A 22,100-nucleotide genomic window follows, 5' to 3' on the forward strand; every position below is an offset into this window, starting at 1 on the left:
CTCTCAGTGTTGCTGACTCACTCTCCTCTGGATGTCCTCAGTCTGATCAGCCTCACATTATTGAAGCTGACATTGTGACCTTTGACCTTTAAACTCCTGATCAGACACACAGCTCCTCCTTCTCTCCTCCCTCTGTAACACTCACATTTCAGCGCAGCGTGATGTTGACCAATAGGAGGACAGAGAGCTCTGCAGCATGTTGAACCTGTTACCATGTGACTGTGATCCTTGGGTCAGGAGCATTAAACCAAATGAATCTCACCTGTTGGTGTGACGTCACCTTTTGCACACACACACACACACACACACACACACACACACACACACACACACACACACAATCTTCAGCACCCAGTGACCTCGAACGCTTCCAGCTTCACTTTCATTTACAAGGTTTTTTTTCCTCCAGGTTCTGCTGCCTGAACTCACCTGCTGAACAACAGGCATACAGACACCTGACCTCTGACCCCTGAACCCTGAAGGAGCCATGAGCCATCATCAGAGCTCTCTGGGTCCCGGTGATGCCCTCAGTCTGTCTGCAGTGAGTCCCTACAGATTCAGCATTATCATATTAATCTCATTAACCCGGACGAAGACAGGATTTTATTGTCCCTGTGAAACACGTGAGCAGTCAAACTGAGGCTCAGTTTACAGTCAGATTAGATGATGTAACCATGGTAACAGCAGGCTGTCATGTCATCAGTGCAACTCAGTGAGACAGAAACATTTGACACAGAGCTGCTGCAGGTCTCCATGACTTTTCACATCATGGCTCATCACAGGTCCACAAATCTTACACAAATTACACAGCTGATGTTTTAATGTGAACCGATGTGGCTGTGTCCGCACTAAAACCTGGTCAAACCTGTTGTAACCTGCGTGGGGCGTTGGGGAACTAAAATGAATGTGAGGCGTTCAGGAGCTAAAAGTGAGTTTCAGGCTGTGTGCTCAGCCCCCTCCTGTACTCCCTGTCCACTTTCGACTGTGCTGCCAGGCACAGCTCCAATGTCATCTTTAAGTTTGCTGACGACACGACCATCCAATGAGACGGCAGAGAGGAAGTGAAGACAACCATGACTAGTGCTGTTATTGTGACCACTGCTCTTACTGCTGAGCTGACCTGTTTTCTCGTCCAACACATAACTTTTTATCGTTGACCCTGTGTTAACCTACATATGACTAATAAAACTGAAAACTGAAACTGAAACTAAAATGAGCGTCGGGTGCTGGGGAACTAAATGTGTGGCGAACGTGGGCATCTGCCAGAACGCTTTAAAACAATGAAAAACTTGCATAAAACCATTCAAACCTGCACAAACAAAGGTTAAACAGCATCATGGAGTGTCATCAAACAATAAACTCAGCTCTGGTGTAAATGCAGAAACAGAAAGTGATCAGATCAGTCAAACCACATCTGTACAGTTTCTTAAGAAAAGACTCAGGACAGGGCAGGAGGAAAGGGAACATAGCACAATACAAGTTCCACATAGAGATGTAAAGTAATGTAATGGTAATGGTAATAGTGGAGGTTATAATATTAATATTGATGAAGATAATAATAGTAATAGTAATAATAATAATTATAACAAGACTAATAATAATACTTGTAGCAGCGGGTGTTGAACAGGAACAGCAGGTGTCTGCAGTCATAGATCCAGAAACACCTGCAGAAAGCAACAGTAACATTAATACGATGAGAATGAGTCCAGATGGAGAGGGAGAGGAGCTCAGTGCATCATGGGAAGTCTCCCTCAGTCTAGGCCTATAGCAGCATAACTAAGGAATGTTTCAGGACTCACCTGAGCCAGCCCTAACTTATCAAAGAGGAAAGTCTTAAGCCTAAAGTTTTGTAGTTGGTCCAGTGGATTGCCTCAGCCAGCAGCTGCAAACAAGCTGCAATGGCTGCATAGTAATCCTTGGGGGCAGCTGTGCCCGTGAAAAGTACGTCCACTAAAAGTGCTTGTTTTTGCCAGTGACTCAGATTGTTATTCTGTCTGACAACATTGTGGAAAGGATCCCCAATTACAAAACCTTTGGTAACCATCACTCGTTTAGACACCAACATTTGTTTTCCCTTTAAGGTGCAGGGAGACATTCTTTAGTCGGAGATCTAAAAAAGTTTTGTAGAAATAAAGTAAACATTTCATCTCTCCTCTTCTCTCCTCCAGTCTCTTTCTCCTCCTCCTCGTTGCCATAGTGATGAAGAAGAGGAGGATCTGAACGAGGCCTTTGATGTTCAGGGTTTTCAGCAGATCCTTTGTCCAGTGGCTCGCAGCCCGCCGGAAAAACACAGAGTCTACAATGAGCAGGACTTTGAAGGTGAGACACCACCTTCATAAGGGGTTTTTGATAGATTTTGAGAAGGTTCAATATGTCTTTGGACGTTCAAGAAGTTGCTGAGAAGATCCCAAAGTTCCATCTCATGGTCTTTTAGGAAATTGTTCTAAGTTCTAAAGATGCATTATAGGATTGTAGGAGATAACAAAGCTCTTACTGGTCAGGCACCATCATATCTTAAAGAGCTCATAGTACCCTATTACCCCACTAGAGCACTGTGCTCCCAGAATGCAGGGCTGCTTGTGGTTCCTAGAGTCTCCAAAAGCACAACAGGAGCCAGAGCCTTCAGCTATCAAGCTCCTCTCCTGTGGAATCGGCTCCCAGTTTGGGTCCGGGAGGCAGACACACTCTCTACTTTTAAGAGTAGGCTTAAAACTTTGCTTTTTGATAAGGCTAAGTCTAACTTGCGTTGTGATTTAGTGTGATATATATTGAAGTAGCCTAGCAGCTGTATCAACGTCTGCATGTAATCAACAACTGACTGTCAAATCAAATAAAGAAAGTACAATTCAAAAACATTCTGACAATATTTATTGTCACTTAACATTGAACTATACAGATATATAATACTGTAGATATGTATAATGTTCTTCTCTCATTAAGTAAAAGAAGGGCTGCATTTAAAAATAAAATAGAGAAAATAAATAAAGTGCTTAATTTTAGAAAAACAAAATAAAGTGTAGCAGCAGCTTGAGTTTCCCTTTTTCTTTGTGAACTGTTTCACATCTTGACTTCACAGTCTCAACCAATTTCACAATAAATAATGTGTCTTCTCTCCCTCCCGCTCACTCGTCTCTCCGTCTTCTCTCCCTGTGTTGTTCACTCGTCTTGTCATCTGTCTCTCGCCTCTCACCTCTCCACTGTCTGTATTCAGAGTCGCAATGTTTATCGCCTGGAATGCACAGATTTGACAGGCTGAGTAGCGTCACGTGGGCTGGCGTAACTCGTATGCAATTGGTCTGTGAGTTTCTTGAGCCGCTAAACCAGTGCCGCAAAGACTGGGAAAGCGGCGCTGACTAAAATAGGAGCACCCCGTCAAAGTTTAAAATCCCTTAATAATTTATTGATTATAGGTCCGGGTCCGTATAGGACGGGCGTCTGGGTCCGGACTCGGACCGCGGTCCGCCTGTTAGTGACCCATACTCTAGGGCTCTGGAGAGGGCATGAGCAGTTCTTGAGAAGGTCCCAGGAGGAAGGTTAAGGAGTCTTTGATCAAGTTTAAACATCTTTAGGATGTTGGGTTTGGGCAGTGGTTACAAGGTGTTTTATGCAGTTCTTGATAGGGTTTCAGGAGACACTGATGAAGTTTCATATCTTTGAGGGGGTTCCATCCTCTTTAAGGATGTTCTAGACGTTGTTAAGAAGGTTCCTGTGATTCCTGTTCTTCCTGTTTGTAGGGTCTTTGAGAAAGTTTCATGGATTCTTTAGTAATTTTGGAAAGGGTTCAAGCAGTTCTTGGAAGGTTCCAGGATAGAAGTAAATGAGGTTCCAGGTTATTTAAAGAGGTTCAATAAATATTTGAGGTTGCAGGTGTCTTTCAGATTCTCTGTTTCACAGTGTTGTTCTCAGCCTAAGGTTTGATTTTCAGTTTTGTCTTCTCTGGTGAGATGCCAAAGTAACCTGGTTCCTTCCAGGAGGAACTTACTTTAGTCCTTTGGAACAATAGATCCTGGGAATTAACTTTGATGCTCAAATCCAGGGATCGTTGAGGAGGTACAAGTGGGGTTTTAGAGGATCATGGATTCTCAAGGAGGCTCATTGTTCTATGATGAGGTGGTCCTTAAGGTTTTTCAGGAGGTTCTAGGGGTTTTTGCTGTGGTCAAAAGGTGTTTCCAGAAGATGAAGTTGGAACAGATCATTCTGGGTTGGAGGACTGTTTCCTCCTCATTATTATTACTTTGGTACTTTTATCGTTGAATTCGACTTGTATTGTAATATCTATAACTAAATAAATAAATATACATTTTCTGCTGCAGATCACCGTCACTTTTCTCTCCACGTCCATCATCCTCTGTCCAAACCGCCTGCTGACAGCAGGAGGAGGAGGACCAATGAGGGGAGGCAAGGCTCTGTCCCTAACACCACAGCCACCATAGAAGAAGACCTGGAAGAAGAGGAGGGCATGGAAGAATCCTATAGTCAAAACAATGGAGAGGAGGGACGGAGAACCACACCCACCAGGTGAATAACTCACATGATGATTTGGTAAGACAAATCCTGTCCGGATCTTCAAATATGGGATTCATCTCTTCTATAGATTTTTTTCTCTGCATTTTAGTCCACTTAACGTGTAACTCCTCCCCTTGACAGTGACCCACCCACCATCTCGACCAATCACAATGGCCTCTCACCTGGTTGCATCATGACGAGTGTTGCCACTGACGACGCTGATGAGGCTGAAACACTGATGTCTGTCGACTTGGATGGCATTAAGAGTCAGTAAACCTGCTCTCTCTTTATATGTATTTTACACTTTGAGAGAATACTACATACAACACACCTTAACCATATATATATATGTGTATGTAAATATACTTAACATTTAAATCATATATAACTTTACATTTACCATCATGCAACATGTAACATTATGTACAACTTTACACTTGTACATGTAACTTTAAATATAGATGTCGATTTTTAATTTTAATATATTGTGAACTGTAATAGCTCTGGTGATCCTCTGACTCTTCATCTAGCGCCACCATCAGGTCAACATGTTCATGTGTCCAATACTTTGGTTTATGACCAAATACCTGCAGAACTGATGACATTCATCAGCCTCAGCTGGACTCTGTGTTTACTGCTAACTGGCTAATGTTAGCATGCTAACACACTAAACTAAGATGGTGAACATGGTTAACATTATACCTGCTGAACATTAGCATGTTAGCATTGTCATTGTGAGCATGTTAGCATTTAGCTCAAAGCACAGCTGTGTCTCAGTACAGCCTCACAGAGCTACTAGCATGGCTGCAGACTCTCAGTCTGGTGACCTTCGTGAAGATGAGAAAAGACACTACAGATTTATGGAGATGTGACTCTGTGGCCTTCAGGACTTTGGGTGAAACACAGAAAACACACAGCAACAAACTTAGTCACTTGTGAAGGAATTTTTACCAACATGAAAGAGCTTTCTGTCACTTCTTGATCTTCATCATGTGACCTGAAGCTGCTGCTGACCTGAACACAATGCTGTCATCCTACACACTGAGCCCACTGCCTCTATCTATTGTACTGTGTGTGTGTGTGTGTGTGTGTGTGTGTGTGTGTGTGGTTCTGGTTCTGGTTCTTGTTGTGGAGGACTCGGTTTCTCTCAAGATGAAGTCAGTCTCTGCTCTGGTTGTGATCAAATATTTCAACTGTTGGTTGTTTGACAGACTGAAGGCTGATCTCAGTGAGTACTCACCTGTTTCTACTCTCATTGTACTTTCAGTAAAACCTGCTATGTTTGTTTAATCTGCAGTTTAAACTGATGGAAACACACCTGAGATGTCACCACAAACATAGCTGAAAATAACTTTGTTGTGGTTCAAACACTGAAAAAAACTTGATTAATACACAAACTGGAAGACGCAGGTACAACAGTGTCCGGACCAGTGATGAAAATGATCATTAATTAAATGAACAGAGTTACAGTGTTAGCGTAATTCAAACAAAGTCTGCCATGTCTTCGAGCCGGTGCTGCATCACTTTAACCAGACGGTTGGTTCCAGTTCCATTAAATGAACCCACGTTCTAGTCGTGTTACAGAGGTTTTAACGGTATATTTGGAGCTAGTTATGAGGCTACCCCAACCTGCAGTAGTGGAAGAAGTACTCAGACGCTTTATTCGAGTAAAAGTACGAATACCACATTCTGAAAATACTCCACTATAAGTGAAATCTTAATTCAGTAAATGTAATGAATGTAAGTATTGTTAGCTAAATGTACTTAAAGTATCACAGTAGAAGTACTCATGTAGCAGTAAAATGTTCCCTGTCAGTGTTTCTGTTCTCTCTGATGTTCCTGGATTCAGATTTCTGCATTCATGTGTCTGTGTCATTTTCCTGCTGTAGATGTTTCAGGTTGAGCTCATTTGAAGTACTTTGTATACTGTTGGGTACTTTCATGTACAGCGATGCATCATATTCTATACGATACATATATCTATGCTTCCCTGTGAGAACCACGTATCTGTAAAAAGTCAACTTTTCATGAGCTCAGAAAAACAGCCCTGTTTTCAGCTGATTAACGTGGTGCAGTAAAAGTACAATATTTCCCTCTTCCAGATTACACGGACGGCAAGTAGAGGGCGCCGGTCAGCTGACTCTCACTGCTGGAATGTGATTGGCTATTTGTGTTGATTATTTCCAGGAAAACAAGAAATGATGTGAAAACATTGTGTTTCAGAGAAAATCTAATTTTTACAGAAACGTGAAACTCTGCTCACCTGCTGATTACTGCAGACTGTGAACACACCTGTGTGTGTGTGTGTGTGTGTGTGTGTGTGTGTGTGTGTGTGTGTGTGTGTGACCTGGTATTAGTCATGTTGTGGGGACATAAATCTGTTTACAGTCACATTGTGGGGACTCGCCTTCCTTTTGGGGACAAAACACAAGTGCCCGTAACATAAATCATTCAATGTTAGGGTGAAGACTTGGTTTAAGGTTAAGGTTAGGCAAGCAGTGGTTATGGTCAGGGTAAGTCTCCAGGAAATGAATGTAAGTCAATGCAATGTCCTCTTAAGTGATGGAAACACAACTGTGGGTGTGTGTGTGAGAGTGTTTGAGCTAATTGGATAACACAGAGCTCACTTCTCATCTTACTGATTCTTCACTGAAGTCCAATCAAGCCTGAAACCCTGTTAGACTGCAGAAAGTTCCCATGAGACCACACGGAGTGTGTGTGTGTGTGTGTGTGTGTGTGTGTTTACATTAAGGGTAACTACACTCTCAAATTCTTCCCAACATATTTACAACATACAACAGGACTGAGAGTTATGTAGTGTGTGAGGGGACACTATATATCAGTCAGTGCTAACCAGCAGCTACTGTCTGTCTGTCTGTCTGTCTGTCTGCTGGACAGACAGGAAGTCTAACCCTAACCTGTGTTGTAGCTGATTCGTAGTCCCGCTGTTTATCAGGGCATAGCTTGGTGCTGCAGCTGCTGTAGCAGCCTGGGGGGGCAACATACGTAATAGACCTCAGAGTCTTGTCTATAACATCAAAGTGAGGGAGGGGCCAGAGAGTTCAGCTGAACCAAACTTTTAAATCAAAACAGACACATACAAGCTAATGCTGAGCAGAAAAGGCAGTTTTTACGTTTTGTTGGAAAAATCACCTGAATGAACATCATATACCAACAAGAATCTGTGTGATTACGTTACAGAGCAAAACAATAACTTAGTGTGGAGTTCGTGTTTAAAACAGTAAAAGAAAAGAAGGACAGAGTGAAGAAAAGAAGGAAGAAGCAAACAAAAGGCTGAAGGAAAGAAAATGAAGAAGGAACGTGTTCTTGGTTAGAGTCAGGTTTTAACCTCTGACCCTGCCCCACATTCATGCCCCGCCCCCTCAGGCCATCGACTGGACGACGTTCCAGCAGTGCGGCGTCACCTGGTGAGGCGGAGCTCCAGAGGGCCGATCGTCCACGTCACCAAAGATCAGAACAGCAGTCGAACACAGTCACACTTCCAGCACCTTCAACACCTCCAACACCTTCAACCAGACCGGACACCTCATGAGGTCAGAGGGCGGGTCCAAGGATGTTTCCTTTTCATTATTCATTCTAACTCACAGTAAACATAAACTGACACTTCAACTAACTTCAACTCTCAACCAACTGCTGCAACACACTGCTGTCACTGCTTACACATCAATTGACACTTGAACTGTTTACAGTGCACACATTTCAACTGGTGCTTCAACTTCAGTTGCTTTCATTGTTCACCTGCTTTCATATCTTACTGTTCATCTGACATTTCATACTTCTTAGTTTTGACATTGACTAAAACTTCAGCAGCTTCCATTTATTACTCTTCAAATGTCGGTTTGACTGCTTTCATTTTTCACTCTTCACAGGGTTTACAGACTTCATTAAACCAGCCTTAGCGTGTGTTTTAAATGCTAACTGGTCATTGGTCCATGGATGACGACTTAAAACCGCAGATGATCAATGGAGTTTTTTGCTGAAGAAAATGAGCTAAGCTAGGAGTTTCCTCCTCCTAGATAAACATGTTATTTGTCCTGGACACAGAGATGAATCCGTCTGAAACATATGAGTTTTATTTTAATTGGATGAATTCTTTCTCTTGCTGTTTTGGATATTGAATAAGGCTGACAGATGATTTAGATTTTGGCAGAGTTCAGGTGAACAGGTTCATCAGCTGCTGGTTCAGGTCTGGTGTGAACAGGAGCAGACGGTCTTCATGATGTGATTCTTTGGTTTAAGACGACAACAAAACAATAGGAATGTCCAAAATGAGGCTGACAGGAGGGACGAAAGGCGAGCCAGGAGTCTGAGCAGGTTAATCCAGGTGGTATTGTGAACGAGTGACAAACTGGACTCTGAGAGTAATGAGAGAGAGAGAGTGAGACAGGTAAGAGGAGGGTAAACTCAGAGGTCGGTCTCTCTCTTGGTTCAGTTTGTTTTGGTCTTCAGGATGGTCGGTTTGGACCTGAAGAGTCGACAAAGAAAGGTACAGGCTGACAGCCTGGTTTAGCCTGGTTTAAACCACCTGCTTTGGTCTGCCTTAATTTAACTTTTCTTGGTTTTGTCTTGTTTTCCATGTTTAGCCTGTTTTGTCCTGGCTGAACCAAATTACTTGTTTTGTCCTGATTTATGACATAATTCAGCCTGAAATCTATTTTCGCCAGATTTGGAGACGTTTAGCTTGGTTTGGTCTCATCTATTTAGTCCAGTTTAGCCTGGTTCAGCCTGGTTTAACTTATTTAGTCCACTTTAGTCTGGTTTGGTCCTGTTTAATCATACAGTGTGATTTAGCCTGATTTAAACAGATTTGTTGTTAACAAAACATTTCTAATCATGAGATCCACTTACTTGGTTTTTCCAGAGCTTTCAGACACATCCTCTGGCTATCAGCAGATGTTTGCTCAGTTGTCATCCTTCCTTTCTCTGATCAAGGCCACAAAATGTGGCTGAAAGCTCTGGAAAAAACAAGTAAGTGGACCTTGTGATGGGATCATTGTTATTGATTGTTATCATTGTTTATACAACTTCCTAAAGAAGAACCGAACTTACTGTTTTATGACCGGAATTTAACCTGAAAACTTGTTTAGCTTGATTTGATCTGGTTTGGCCTTTTTGATTAAATGTAGCCTAATTTAGCCCCAGAGGTCTAACTAACACTATTAAACGTTATGTGGATGTATAATGAAACTATATATTTGTGATGTGTTTTTAAAGATTTAAGTCAGAAAGTATTGAGAGTTTTTATTGGATCTGCTGACAGACAGAAAAATACAGAATAATGATTTAATCCTGACTTTGCTGTATTTAGTATTCTTGTATGGCAGGAAATGGTTATGGTTAGTCTGGTTTGGATTTTTTTGAAAATCTAAATGTAGCCTGATTTGTTAAGTCTGGTTCAGCCTGTACGATGTGTCCATTCAGTGTGTGTGTGAAATGGTATTTATCTCATTATGAGGACTCTCTGGTCCCTCACTGCTTAGCCAGCGCTAACGTTAGCTAGTTTATGTTAGAATAGTCAGCCAATGTTGTGACATCTGTTGCTGCATAATGGCGGGTACTGCTGTTGCCGTAGATGTTGAAGCTCTTGTTGCAGCCCCTGCAGCAAACATATCTGTGATTTTTGCACATTTGGCGTTATCCGCATCTAGATTCTTAATTTTTTTGGCCTACTATTTCTCAGGGCCTCCCTTGCGGTTTGTCTTCTCCATGTTGGTCCTCTTTTTTTCCATATAGCGCATTAGAGGCTGACATTTTTTTGGAATTCCCATGGGATGGGAGCCAGTTTCACTATTCATCGCGTGACTGTGACCGGACAGGAAAAAAAGTCAATGGGAGCAGGACGGGAATCATAATAACAATCAGTCAGTTCAGACCAAAAATTCACGACGAGACAAATCTGTTTTAGAAAGTCGCAGATTGAAGTTGAACTCTGCTTGAGAAAAGGATGGCAAAAACATCAAATCAAAATCATTGCATTGCCTAAAAAAATAACACCACAGGAACGGGATGGGACAGGATTTTTTTTTTACTCTGTCATGGGATAGGGACGGGACAGGAGTATTTTTGTGTGAGTGCGACGGGACACTCCCATGTTACCTCTAATGCGCATGCACTGTTTAATGAAGGCACTGAGCCCAAAGGGGGAGGGGTTTAAAGATGTGATTGGGCCAGTGTCAATAGAGAAAAAAAACCAATGGGCTGATCTACCTGTTTTATCTGCCAGTCAGACAACAAAAGTCCTTTTGTGTCGGCCCAAAATGCACGTTGGCCCACCAGTAAAGTGCCTGGTCTGCCAGTCCAGCCCTGTTAGGCGTGTAGTGATTATGGTAAAGATAACCCTCCAGGGAATCAATGTAAGTCAATACAGTGTCGTCATGTGTGTAATCACATTGTGGGGATGTAAATCTGTAAGCACACTGACATTATTATGTGTCCCACACCTCCCACTGGGGACAAAAAGCAGGTCCCCACAAGGTGAACCATTCCATTTTATGGTTAAGATCTGGTTGTAGGAGGGTTAAATTTAGATTAGGGTTGTGGTTAGAAATGTAGAGGTGATGATAAAGGTTGGAATAAATTCCCAGGGAATTAATGTAAGTCAACGTAATATCTTCATAAGTGACAAAGACAAGTTTTTCTGTGTCCAGGTGTTTGTGGAGCTGAATGAGCTGGTGATTGACAGAAACCAGGAGCTGCAGTGGAGGGAGACAGCTCGATGGATCAAGTTTGAGGAGGAGGTGGAGGAGGAGACAGATCGCTGGGGGAGACCTCACATCCCCTCCCTGTCCTTCCGCTCCCTGCTGGAGCTCCGAAAAACCATCTCCCACGGTGAGGAGGAGGAGGAGGCTCTCTGCTGCTCCAGTGAAAAACTCTGACACTGTACAAAAAACCTTAATATTTACCAAATAACATGGCAATCGACCCTGAATTTTCACCTTGATTGAAAAATGAAGTACCTATTATAATTAAGGGATAAATTAAGGGATGGCTTTCATGTAGGTTTTTTATTTCCCAAATATTACAATGCATTCATTTGTCTGACTGGAGAGATACTACTAGAGAGAAGAGAGGAGATATTTGTTCTGTAATTCATTCCTCTAGCCCAGGGGTGCACACACTTTTTCAGCATGCGAGCTACTTATAAAATGACCAAGTCAAAATGATCTACCTACTATAAAAATGTAAAACATATATTTATTTATATTATCTACTGTGATACATGCATGCTTGTACACGCATGCGTGGTGACCCATGTGTCAGAAAAGATCAGATGTCAGACTGGCTGCCCTGTATGTCAATCAAGTGACAAATTTCATAGTGAGGATGGATGATAGGCTGACGTCTATTTTTTTAATGCCATGTGATCTACCCACACTACCTTTGCGATCGACCGGTAGATCGCGATCGACGTATTGGGCACCCCTGCTCTAGCCCCTAGTTTTAAGCAGGACAGATAAAGTCTGCAACAAGATCTCAAGCTTCTCAAAGCCTCGTATGAGACTGAAAGGTCAGAAATATAGTAAGGAGTCAGGCCACAAAGAGCCTTTAAAGTAACCAATATGATGTTAAAATCCTAAAGCACACTGCAAGCCAGTGCAATGACGGTGAAACAGAGGTGGTGTTGTCTGGATGTAGTCTTAAAAACGTATTCAGCATATTGAGATCAGTTGAGATCAGAGGTAAACAGAGTGTCATCAGCATAGAGTGACAAATAACAATGAAAAATACTTTACATGAGAAAATGAAAGGGCCGAGACATTATGTCGTATATATGTATTATGTTTTGTCGTGATGTCAGTCTGTGGTGATGTCAGTGTCTGATGTAATGCTGTTGTGTTTTCAGGGGCGGTCCTCCTGGACCTGAAGCAGAGGACTCTGCCGGGGATTGCTCAGCAGGTCGTGGAGCAGATGGTGATCTCAGATCAGATCAAAGCTGAAGACCGAGCCAATGTCCTCAAAGCCCTGCTGCTCAGACACAGGTGTGTCTCACGTCCAAAATACTATCTGTCCAATCATTATCCATTAATTCACCCACCAATCCATACATCTATCTGTACATTCATCGTTCATCGTTCATCAGAATCAGAAATACTTTATTGATCCCCGGGGGGAAATTGTACAGTACCGGTGCTCCCATTCCAGAGTAGAAAAATAGCATAATTTAGAACTAAAGGTATGTACAAAATATAAAAATAAGAAATAGAAAATAAAAAATATATACATTTACAGTATTTAAGTGAAGTGAGGTAAAAAAAAAAAATACAATAACAATGTACAGTATATATATGTATGGATGTGTTGCACTGTAGTGTATGACTATATATGTATTGCACTATACATGTATTGCACTTAAACATTCAGAATAAATAGTGAGGTAGTGTATGACAGGTGAAGTAGATACAGATACAGATTTCCAGTTTCTTCCTGAGTGTCTGACCCTCAGAGGGAGGAGTTCATCCAATGATTCATCCATCCACTGCTGCTCAGGAACGGAACAGGAACATGTTCTTCATAAATATATTTCTTTTTTGTTTGTTTGTTTCATCAGTCACCCCAGTGATGAGAAAGACCACAGCTTGTTCAGCAAGAACATCTCTGCAGCCAACATGGCCACCCTGATGGACAGACACAACTGCCAATCAGAGCCCCCCATCAAACTGACAAATCACAGAGAGGCTGATGGTGAGAAGAACAAGGTAAAAAAGGAAAACAGACATGCAAGCATCTGTTGAAGACTTAAAGTTTGACTTTAATAATCTAAAGCAGAAGTGATAACACTAACTTAATTAATAATTTATCATTTCCTTCTATAGATTCTGAGGGTCATGTGACCAACACGCAGATGAGTTAGCACTATATCACATTACTATGATTTGGCTTTTATTGTTCAAAGATTGATGCCAACTAAGGTAAAAATCCTGCCCATCAATGTTTCCATTAATTTGTCCCAAATGTGGTGAACCTGTTAAATACCTGAATACCGAATAAGAATTAAATTAAAATCTCATTAATTAGCAGTCCTAACATAAACCAAAAGCCCTGAACCTTAATAACACCTTAAACTCATCATGGATTTGGGATTGTTATTTCATAGTGCAGGTTGGCACCACAACAGTATTGTCAATGGTGCTGGATAGGTTTTGATGTAGGCATCCTTTCCCCTGGAACACAAGCTCAGTCTTGTCCAGGTTGAACTTTAGGTGGTGCCTTGACATCCACTCTGAGATATCTGCCAGGCAAACACTGATAAGCCTCAATGTCAGGTGGGGGAAATGAGAAGAAAAGCATCAGGGTAACAATGGTAGGAGAAGCCAGGTGTGTGAATGGCAGAACTATCAACTTGTTAGGATTTTGTGACTTTATTTTACACTTACATAAATCTGACTTAATTAATTAATCTGTGTGTGTGTGTGTGTGTGTGTGTGTGTGTGCGCGTTCAGAAAGAAGCCCCGTCCCTCTGTCACTCCAGATCCAAACATGAAGTGAAGCTGATGGAGAAGATCCCAGAGAGAGCCGAGGCCACCGTTGTCCTTGTGGGTACGTATCATGTGCATCATCACCTTCATTCATGAGTCGATCTGTAGAGCACCAGGTCCAGAGAGTGTAGTGCATCCCTCTGCTGTGTCTGCAGGCAGTGTGGGATTCCTGGACCAGCCATCCATGGCGTTTGTGCGGCTGCAGGAAGCAGTCCTGCTGGAGTCCGTCCTGGAGGTTCCAGTTCCTGTAAGGTTCCTCTTCCTCCTGCTGGGCCCACCCACCGCCAACATTGACTACCACCAGATCGGACGCTCCATCTCCACGCTCATGTCAGACAAGGTGAGTCCAGCAGAGCTGTCTGCCACTTTTTTGGATAAGACCAGCAGATGGCGCCAAATAATGAATACGTATTCCGGCTGCTGAACAGCCTTGAACCCACGTAATGTGGTAAATGTTCTGCTCCTTCAGCATTTCCACGAGGCGGCATACCAGGCTGACGACCGCCAGGACCTGCTGACAGCCATCAACCGTTTTTTGGACTGCAGTGTCGTCCTTCCTCCGTCGGAGGTCGGTGGCGATGAGCTTCTCCACTCGGTTGCTCGCTTCCAACGAGAAATGCTCAGAAAGAGGGAGGAGGAGCAGAGCGGAAAACTGCAGGAGAAACAGACTAGCATTCAGCAGGATGAAGGTCGGTTATCATGGGAAAGACTTTTTAAATTGGTACTCTTCTTATATCAATGTTTTGTTGAGCAGAGCATGTTTGGGGTGTTATAGCCTTAATTTATTTAATTAGCCGGTAGCATCTCCATAGTCTTGGCATGATTGTTAATTTTGTTCTTATGGGATGGTAGGCCCTGAAACCATCAGTTTCAGTGATCTCAAGTAACTATGTAAAGTATGTCATCCAACATCTCAGTCACAGTCTCTGAGCCCCTGAGAGTCGCTGAATTAGCATTGTCACGTCTTCTGGGGACATGCTGACGAAGTTGAGCTTAGTTTTGAAGTGTTTCACTGAATCTTGTTTCACAAACAAAACTTGATTCCATTCTTTTGAAAGAATATGTAACAAACTTCAGTAAGTAAAATAAGGGCTTAAAGAGGGGCTTTTGGCAGGAGCTCAGTTTGAAGCAGCGATCTTGCTGAATCTTGCACATCTCTGTGGAAGTCTCCATCCTCTTTACAGGGTAGATTAGCATGCCATCAGCAGAACAGTGAATGTTTCTTTCATATGTTTTGAGATGTGGTCTAGGGAGAGCATATACAATCCTTATGTTGATGTTTTGATGTCATTTGTAATGTTGGGATGTCAGCTCAATGACTTGACAGTAAAAGAGCTCAATTATTATCTTCCAGATTCCCTCGTTCCGTCCAAACCCGGTGATGAGCCCCTGAGACGTTCAGGCCGTCTTTTCGGAGGTCTGATCAAAGACGTGACAAGACGCTACCCTCAGTACCTCAGTGACCTCCGAGATGCTCTGAACCCTCAGTGCATGGCCGCCATCATCTTCATCTACTTCGCCGCACTGTCGCCTGCCATCACCTTTGGTGGACTTCTGGGTGAGTCTGGACTTCAGAAACAGAGACTGAACTACCTAATGAGATTTGGTTAAACAAGTTTCAAATTGCTGCAGGCTCTTTAACTGTGAAGGTTCTATAGCTATGTTCTCTTTCCTGTGACACAGGTGAGAAAACAGAGGGTCTTATTGGTGTGTCAGAGCTGATAGTTGCCACGGCGATGCAGGGCATAGTGTTCAGTGTGCTGGGTGCTCAGCCTCTGTTGGTGATCGGCTTCTCTGGACCGCTGCTGGTGTTTGAAGAGGCCTTCTACACTGTGAGCTCACCTGACACCTGAAAATCTACACCCTTGTATCAAAATATTATATTTGACAAACTCAACAGGACCACATCTGTGTACCCTGTTACTCTGGATAGTCCACAGAACACGCTACAGACAAGTTTTCATTGAGAACTGTTTTCTGTGTTCTCAATCTTTCTACTACAATTTCTGTTTAACAGCACCATCATCATCATCTGTGAAATATCTGTGCGTTGGCCCCAGGTTAGGTTGTCCTGGATCCTAATACATATTTGAGGGTTCACTCAGCATTCAGGAAACAGCATCTTGATATAAAAAAACATTCGACACTAGGGCCACTTACTCTGTGTTTCCGAAGTTTTCGACCATATCTTATGACCTTCCTTGTCATCACGTGACCTAATAATGGAACTTAGGTCACATGGTAACAGATAGTTGTATATGGGGTGGAGGTGGTAACCCCTCTCTGTTCAAAGATGGTCTCTGGTGTCGGATGTGAATGTCCTTCTAGTCAGTTCCCTCTAGTCAGACTCAGGATTTAGTGCCAGACCTCATGTTACCTTACCTAAAAATTATCCCAATGAGTGAAAGCTTGAGAAAGACAAAGTAAGCGAACCTTGAACCTTGAGAATGTTAGCTAACTTGTTAACTGTCCCCTGAAACCTGCATGGTGTGTGTTTATGTGTAGTTTTGTAAAGACAATGGGATCGAGTATCTGACGGGCCGGGTGTGGATCGGTTTCTGGTTGGTGCTCATTGTTCTGCTCACAGTGGCCTTCGAGGGAAGCATCCTGGTTCGCTTCGTCTCCCGTTTCACTCAAGAGATCTTCTCCTTCCTCATCTCCCTCATTTTCATTTACGAGACCTTCGCCAAATTGGTCAAGGTGAGGTCAGAGGTCACAGGTCAGCAACAAGCAAGGCCTGGGGCCTTCTGAAAGAGTTGTCTTAAGTAGTAGTCCAGTATAATTTAGAGATTGAGTCATCAAAAAGATGGCACAAGATAGTTTTGTCATTTTACCTGAAGTGTCTGTGTTGTTTTTATAAATAACTAGTTGAGCTCATATTTTTGCTTAAGTCATGACTTAATTTTGATATAATTTTGAGTTTTTTCTTCTCTGTGTTGGTCTTTTCAAGATCTTTCAGGAGCATCCTCTCCAAAACTGTTACCATGGAAACAATACAGTATCTCCATCTCTGTGCAACTACACTGCAGCTGCCGGGAATCCTGGGAAGGTTGTTGGAGAACCAAACACAGCCCTGCTCTCATTTGTACTCATGGCCGGAACATATTTCTTCGCTTTCTACCTGCGCAAGTTCAAGAACAGCTCCTTCTTCCCCGGCAGGGTCAGTATGTACAAGTACAGGTGCAGGTACATAGAAGTATGAGTATCTACAGGTACAGGAATAAATACAGGTAAAGGCACAGGTGCAGGTACGGGACAGAAAGTGCTATATACATGAGTAGAGGTACATGTAGATACGAGTATGGGTACATACAGGCACATACAGGTACATATACATACAAGTAGTAAGTATACACAGGTATAAATACATAGGTACACATACAGGTATAGCCACAGGTTGTCACATACACAGATACGAGTACATATAGGCACAGTGATACAGTTAAATACAGATGAGGGTACTGGTACATACAGGCACAGGTATGTATGGTTACTGGCACATAAGCACAGGTACATATATGCACAAGTGCAGATACAGATTTAGGTACAGATGCATACATGGGTACATACAGGTAAAGGCACAGGAACATACATATACTGTATACACAGGTATAGGTACATATATACATGTAGATACTGGTACAGGTATAAGTACACGTACAGGTACACTTACATAAGAAATTTAAATAAAGTTGTATTATTCCTTCTTTCAGATACTGGTACAATCAAACATTCAGTTTAAGTGCAGGTGCAGTTACATTTGAGCCCCTGATTCACCCTTTTAACAAAGATAAAACTTATTAACTTATTATTTTGTTATAGACAACACACAATACAATACATAACACAATGACCATTCTTTTCAACAGCGACTGCTCCCATGAGTCTTAGACCTAGGCACTCTATCAAAACATCACTGGGTTGTAGTGTCCAGTGCACCTCGAGAAGACATTTTAAATGTAAGGTCTTACATTGGGGATGTATTCCTCACTGGTGTCTGCAGTTTCGAACCAAATCACTGATCAATAAGCTGGTGTTCTGTATGTTTCAGCTTCGTAGGATCATTGGAGACTTTGGGGTTCCCATTGCTATCCTCATCATGGTGCTGGTGGACTACAGCGTGGAGGACACCTACACCCAGGTCAGACAGGAGCAAATTTTAACACTCATAAAGTGAACCCTGTGTTGACACAACATACTGCAACATTTAAATTTCCATCTTCCTATTGGCTGACAGAAACTGAATGTGCCCAGTGGATTCTCAGTGTCCAGTCCAGAGAAGCGTGGTTGGCTGATTTCTCCTCTAGGATCTGACGGGCAGTTTCCTGTTTGGATGATGGCCGCCAGCATCCTGCCGGCCATACTTGTTTTCATCCTCATCTTCATGGAGTCCCAGATCACAGCGTACAACACTTTCTTCTTTTCTTCTGTATTTGTTATATGTTGTTTTTGTTTTCTGATCTAAAATAACAAAAAAGTATCAATATCATTTTTGCTGCATCTGTCTGTCAGGCTGATTGTCAGTAAGAAGGAGAGGATGCTGTTGAAGGGAACTGGTTTTCACCTGGACCTCCTCATCATTGTGGTGGTGGGTGGAGTCTCAGCATTGTTTGGTTTGCCCTGGTTATCAGCCGCCACGGTTCGCTCCGTCACCCACACCAATGCCCTCACTGTCATGAGCAAAGCCGTCGCCCCTGGAGACAAGCCCCGCATCCAGGAGGTTAAGGAGCAGAGGGTGACGGGCTTCCTGGTGGCTGCCTTAGTGGGTACGACTGTCATTGTAGAGTACTACTACAACCATCACTGCTACATTTACTATCTTTACTACTTCTTCTGATCTGGTCCCTACCCCCCCTCTCAGGTCTGTCCATAGTGATCGGGGAGGTTCTGCGTCAGATCCCTCTGGCGGTGTTGTTTGGGATCTTCCTCTACATGGGAGTGATGTCCCTGAACGGGATCCAGCTCACAGAGCGACTAATCCTGCTGCTGATGCCTCCAAAGTACCACCCCGACCACAACTACGTCCGCAAGGTTAGCCCTGCCTCTTGTCCTTGACTTGGAATGACTTGATGATCTTCCAAGCAGAAAGATAAAATATTATATGAAATAATTATATAAAAAGTTGGGCCGTGAATCATCCCCCTTAAACAGACAATTTGTACTATACTTTGACTGACCAAAAAAACGAGGCAAGAGGTAAAGGTGTGTTTGGCAGACCACCACCAGCAGACAGACAAATAATGACTTATGACTTATTTGACTTGGACTTGTTGGTCTTGACTTGGAACTTGATTTGGGACTCGTTGGTCTTTACTTGGGTTTTAACCATACCTGTCTTGACTTTGGACTTGACTCAGGACTTCTTGGTCTTGACTTAGGACTTGAATTGGTACTTGTTGGACTCAAACTTAATTTGGGACAAGATGTTTTTGACTTGGACTTGACTCGTGAGTTGTTGGTCTTGACATGATTTAGGAATTGTTGGTTGTGACTTGGGGCTTGTTGGTCTTTACTTGGGTCTTAATCCAGTACTTGTTCATATTAACTTGACTTTGACCTTGACTGGGGACTTGTTTGTAATGACTTGACTTGGACTTTGTTTGGGACTTGTTGTTCTTGACTTGGAACACTGATGTGGGGCTTGTTGGACTTGACTTGACCTAGGACTTGTTGGTCCTGACTTGGACTTAAAGGGAACATTGAATCCTAGTCAATGAAAGGGCACATCACATATAGATACACAGATTAATCATCAGCCTACCTGTTTCCATCTCGCCTGTCTCTCTGTGTCTCTGCTCTCTCACAGGTGCGGACATTGAGGATGCACCTGTTCACTCTTGTCCAGCTGACTTGTCTGTCTCTCCTGTGGGTCGTTATGGCGACAGCAGCAGCACTGGCGTTCCCCTTTATGTTGCTTCTGACCATCCCAGTGAGGATGCTGTTGCTGCCGCGCCTCTTCACCTGGAGAGAGCTGCAGAGTGTGAGTCACACCTCGTTCACACCTGAGAGCTACAGGGAGCTTTCATATCCAACATTATACTTGTAGTTAGCCTATGCTAGCTATGTGCTAGCCGTCCTACATATTTGCCAGCTGCAAACGCAGCAAACATGACATCAGATATTTTAGATATCGCATTTAGCCTACAAAACACAACAGTTGATCCCACATATACAATTTTAACAGTAGCTGGAACAACAGCAGATATTTATACATATTTACAGGTATTGAAATCACACTTTTGTTAAAAAAGTTATCGCATATGTACACTGTATTGTTACTATGACAAAAATCTCCTGACCTCTGACCTCTGGTCCTGCAGCTGGATGCTGATGACGCAGAGCCTCACCTGGAGGAGAAGGAGGGGCAGGACGAGTACTCACAGCTGCAGATGCCCGTGTGACCCGTCAGCAACTTCATGATTGGTCGATCCACCTCAATCATTAGCATATCTCATATATATCCTGTAGCAGCGCTGGGCAGGTGGACTGTACGTGCTTCTGAAATCATGTTTTTATAAATCTGATTTTGCATTTTCTGTTCTGGGGAGCGGGTTTGTTTCTGTTTGACTCTGATGAAGCTGCTGAACATACTGACTGAAACCTGAACTGTTTTCTGGTTACTTTCTGGTCATTCTGTCCATCTGTATGACACATTATGTTTTAAAGATCACACTAACTGAAAAATGTCTGTTCTTTGTTGGCACTTTGTGTTCCTGACTGTATGTTTTTCTGTCTATCATTAAATGCATATTTTATCTCTAAAGTCAGTGTAAAGCAATAATAAATATGTGTTCTGAGTTTGTCACACCTCTGAAAAATTAACCACCCAGCCAAATTTCAATGATTAAAAAACCACCAAGTCTGTAAAATTAGGTTTCAAAATCATGAAGAAATAAGCAGTATTCTCTAAAACGCTAGTAGATAACTTTACTGTACGATTGTTCATAATATAGAACTGTCGACTCAAACGGTTGACAATATCTTTAGTTTACCAAGCGCGGACACACCCTGAGCTGAAGAACAAGTGAAAGCCACTGCTCAGCGACGGACACTCAGTGAGCTAACAGAGCTGACGGAGCTAACCCAGTAGCACGAGAGTTTATACAGTGTCAGGGGAGGGGTCATACTCAGTGCGTCATCAAGAAATGATTTCAGACCCGCTCAAAAAATCCTGAACACAAAATTCAGTACCGTTTTAATATGTTTAGAAACAAACCTCTGGATGAGACTTCCCGTTGAGCAGCCATGCAGGTAGCAGCCTAACTCAACAGCTCCCCCAATTATTACCCAAAGCCCCTGTAACTTGGCCAAATACTGTTTTCAGATTTCAACAAAGTCATAGTAGGGCGCTTAATATGCCTAGCAGCCAGCAGAAGAAAGCAATCCACGGTAAAGAACCCGGACAGCACAACGTAAATGACAAATCCCTTGCGGACCGGCGTAGAGCTAGCATTAGCCAGTTAGCCACAGAGGAGCAGCAGGCGACAGAAAGCATGGCGAACTTGGACGTGATTCTTCAAGAGCTGAGAGACTTTTGCCAAGAAAACAGTGAAACGCTGAGGGGAATCAAGGAAGAAATTAATAAAACAAATAATAGGATTGATGAGGCCGGAGGAAGGATTTCAGAAGCAGAAGAGAGAATGCAAGGCATGGAGGACGCATTGTCGGAGTTACTAAAGCTGCAGACCCACCTGGATGCAAGGTTAACGGACCAGGAGGGTCGATCCAGAAGAGACAACATTAGGATCCATGGGGTCTGTGAAGGGGTGGAAGAAAACTCTCCCTCTATGATTTCTTTTGTTGAGACATTACTGAAAGAGAACCTGGAGCTTCCACCTTCCTCAGACCTGAAGATAGAAAGAGCCCACCGCGCACTGGGTCCCCGGCCGCCCAGAGATGCACCGCCAAGATCGATAGTGGTCAAATTTTCAACTCACCGAAACAAAGAGGACATACTGAAGACGGCCTGGCAGAAACGGGGATTTGCTTTCCAGGAGAGACGAGTGAACGTAGACCACGACTATGCCCCAGAGATACTTAAAAAACGCAATATGCGTAGGCAAAACGGGTGCTGAGGGAGAAAAAGATTCGATTTCA

General features: G+C 42.9%; 1 protein-coding gene across 1 annotated transcript; it reads left to right on the forward strand.

The window, feature by feature from the left end:
• Nucleotides 1-487: 487 nt before the first annotated feature.
• slc4a2a (solute carrier family 4 member 2a) lies at nucleotides 488-20,404 on the forward strand. Its single transcript, XM_070918369.1, has 21 exons — nucleotides 488-541; nucleotides 2,169-2,319; nucleotides 4,314-4,518; nucleotides 4,648-4,772; nucleotides 7,894-8,060; nucleotides 11,175-11,355; nucleotides 12,371-12,506; nucleotides 13,076-13,223; nucleotides 13,968-14,064; nucleotides 14,159-14,343; nucleotides 14,473-14,692; nucleotides 15,358-15,561; nucleotides 15,687-15,835; nucleotides 16,509-16,703; nucleotides 16,954-17,163; nucleotides 18,055-18,144; nucleotides 18,241-18,407; nucleotides 18,516-18,769; nucleotides 18,865-19,034; nucleotides 19,810-19,983; nucleotides 20,324-20,404. Exons 1-21 carry the CDS (start codon nucleotides 488-490, stop codon nucleotides 20,402-20,404), a joined length of 3,363 nt encoding a protein of 1,120 aa, XP_070774470.1.
• Nucleotides 20,405-22,100: the final 1,696 nt, after the last annotated feature.

The sequence above is a fragment of the Enoplosus armatus genome, chromosome 14 (genome assembly GCF_043641665.1).
Source record: "Enoplosus armatus isolate fEnoArm2 chromosome 14, fEnoArm2.hap1, whole genome shotgun sequence".
NCBI lineage: Eukaryota > Metazoa > Chordata > Actinopteri > Centrarchiformes > Enoplosidae > Enoplosus > Enoplosus armatus.

Coding starts and splice junctions, on each gene's coding strand:
- slc4a2a (XM_070918369.1), top strand. CDS start 488: ATGAGCCATCATCAGAGCTCTCTGGGTCCCGGTGATGCCCTCAGTCTG. Junction 542..2,168: donor ATGCCCTCAGTCTGTCTGCA/GTGAGTCCCTAC, acceptor TCTCTCCTCCAG/TCTCTTTCTCCTCCTCCTCG. Junction 2,320..4,313: donor CAATGAGCAGGACTTTGAAG/GTGAGACACCAC, acceptor TTTCTGCTGCAG/ATCACCGTCACTTTTCTCTC.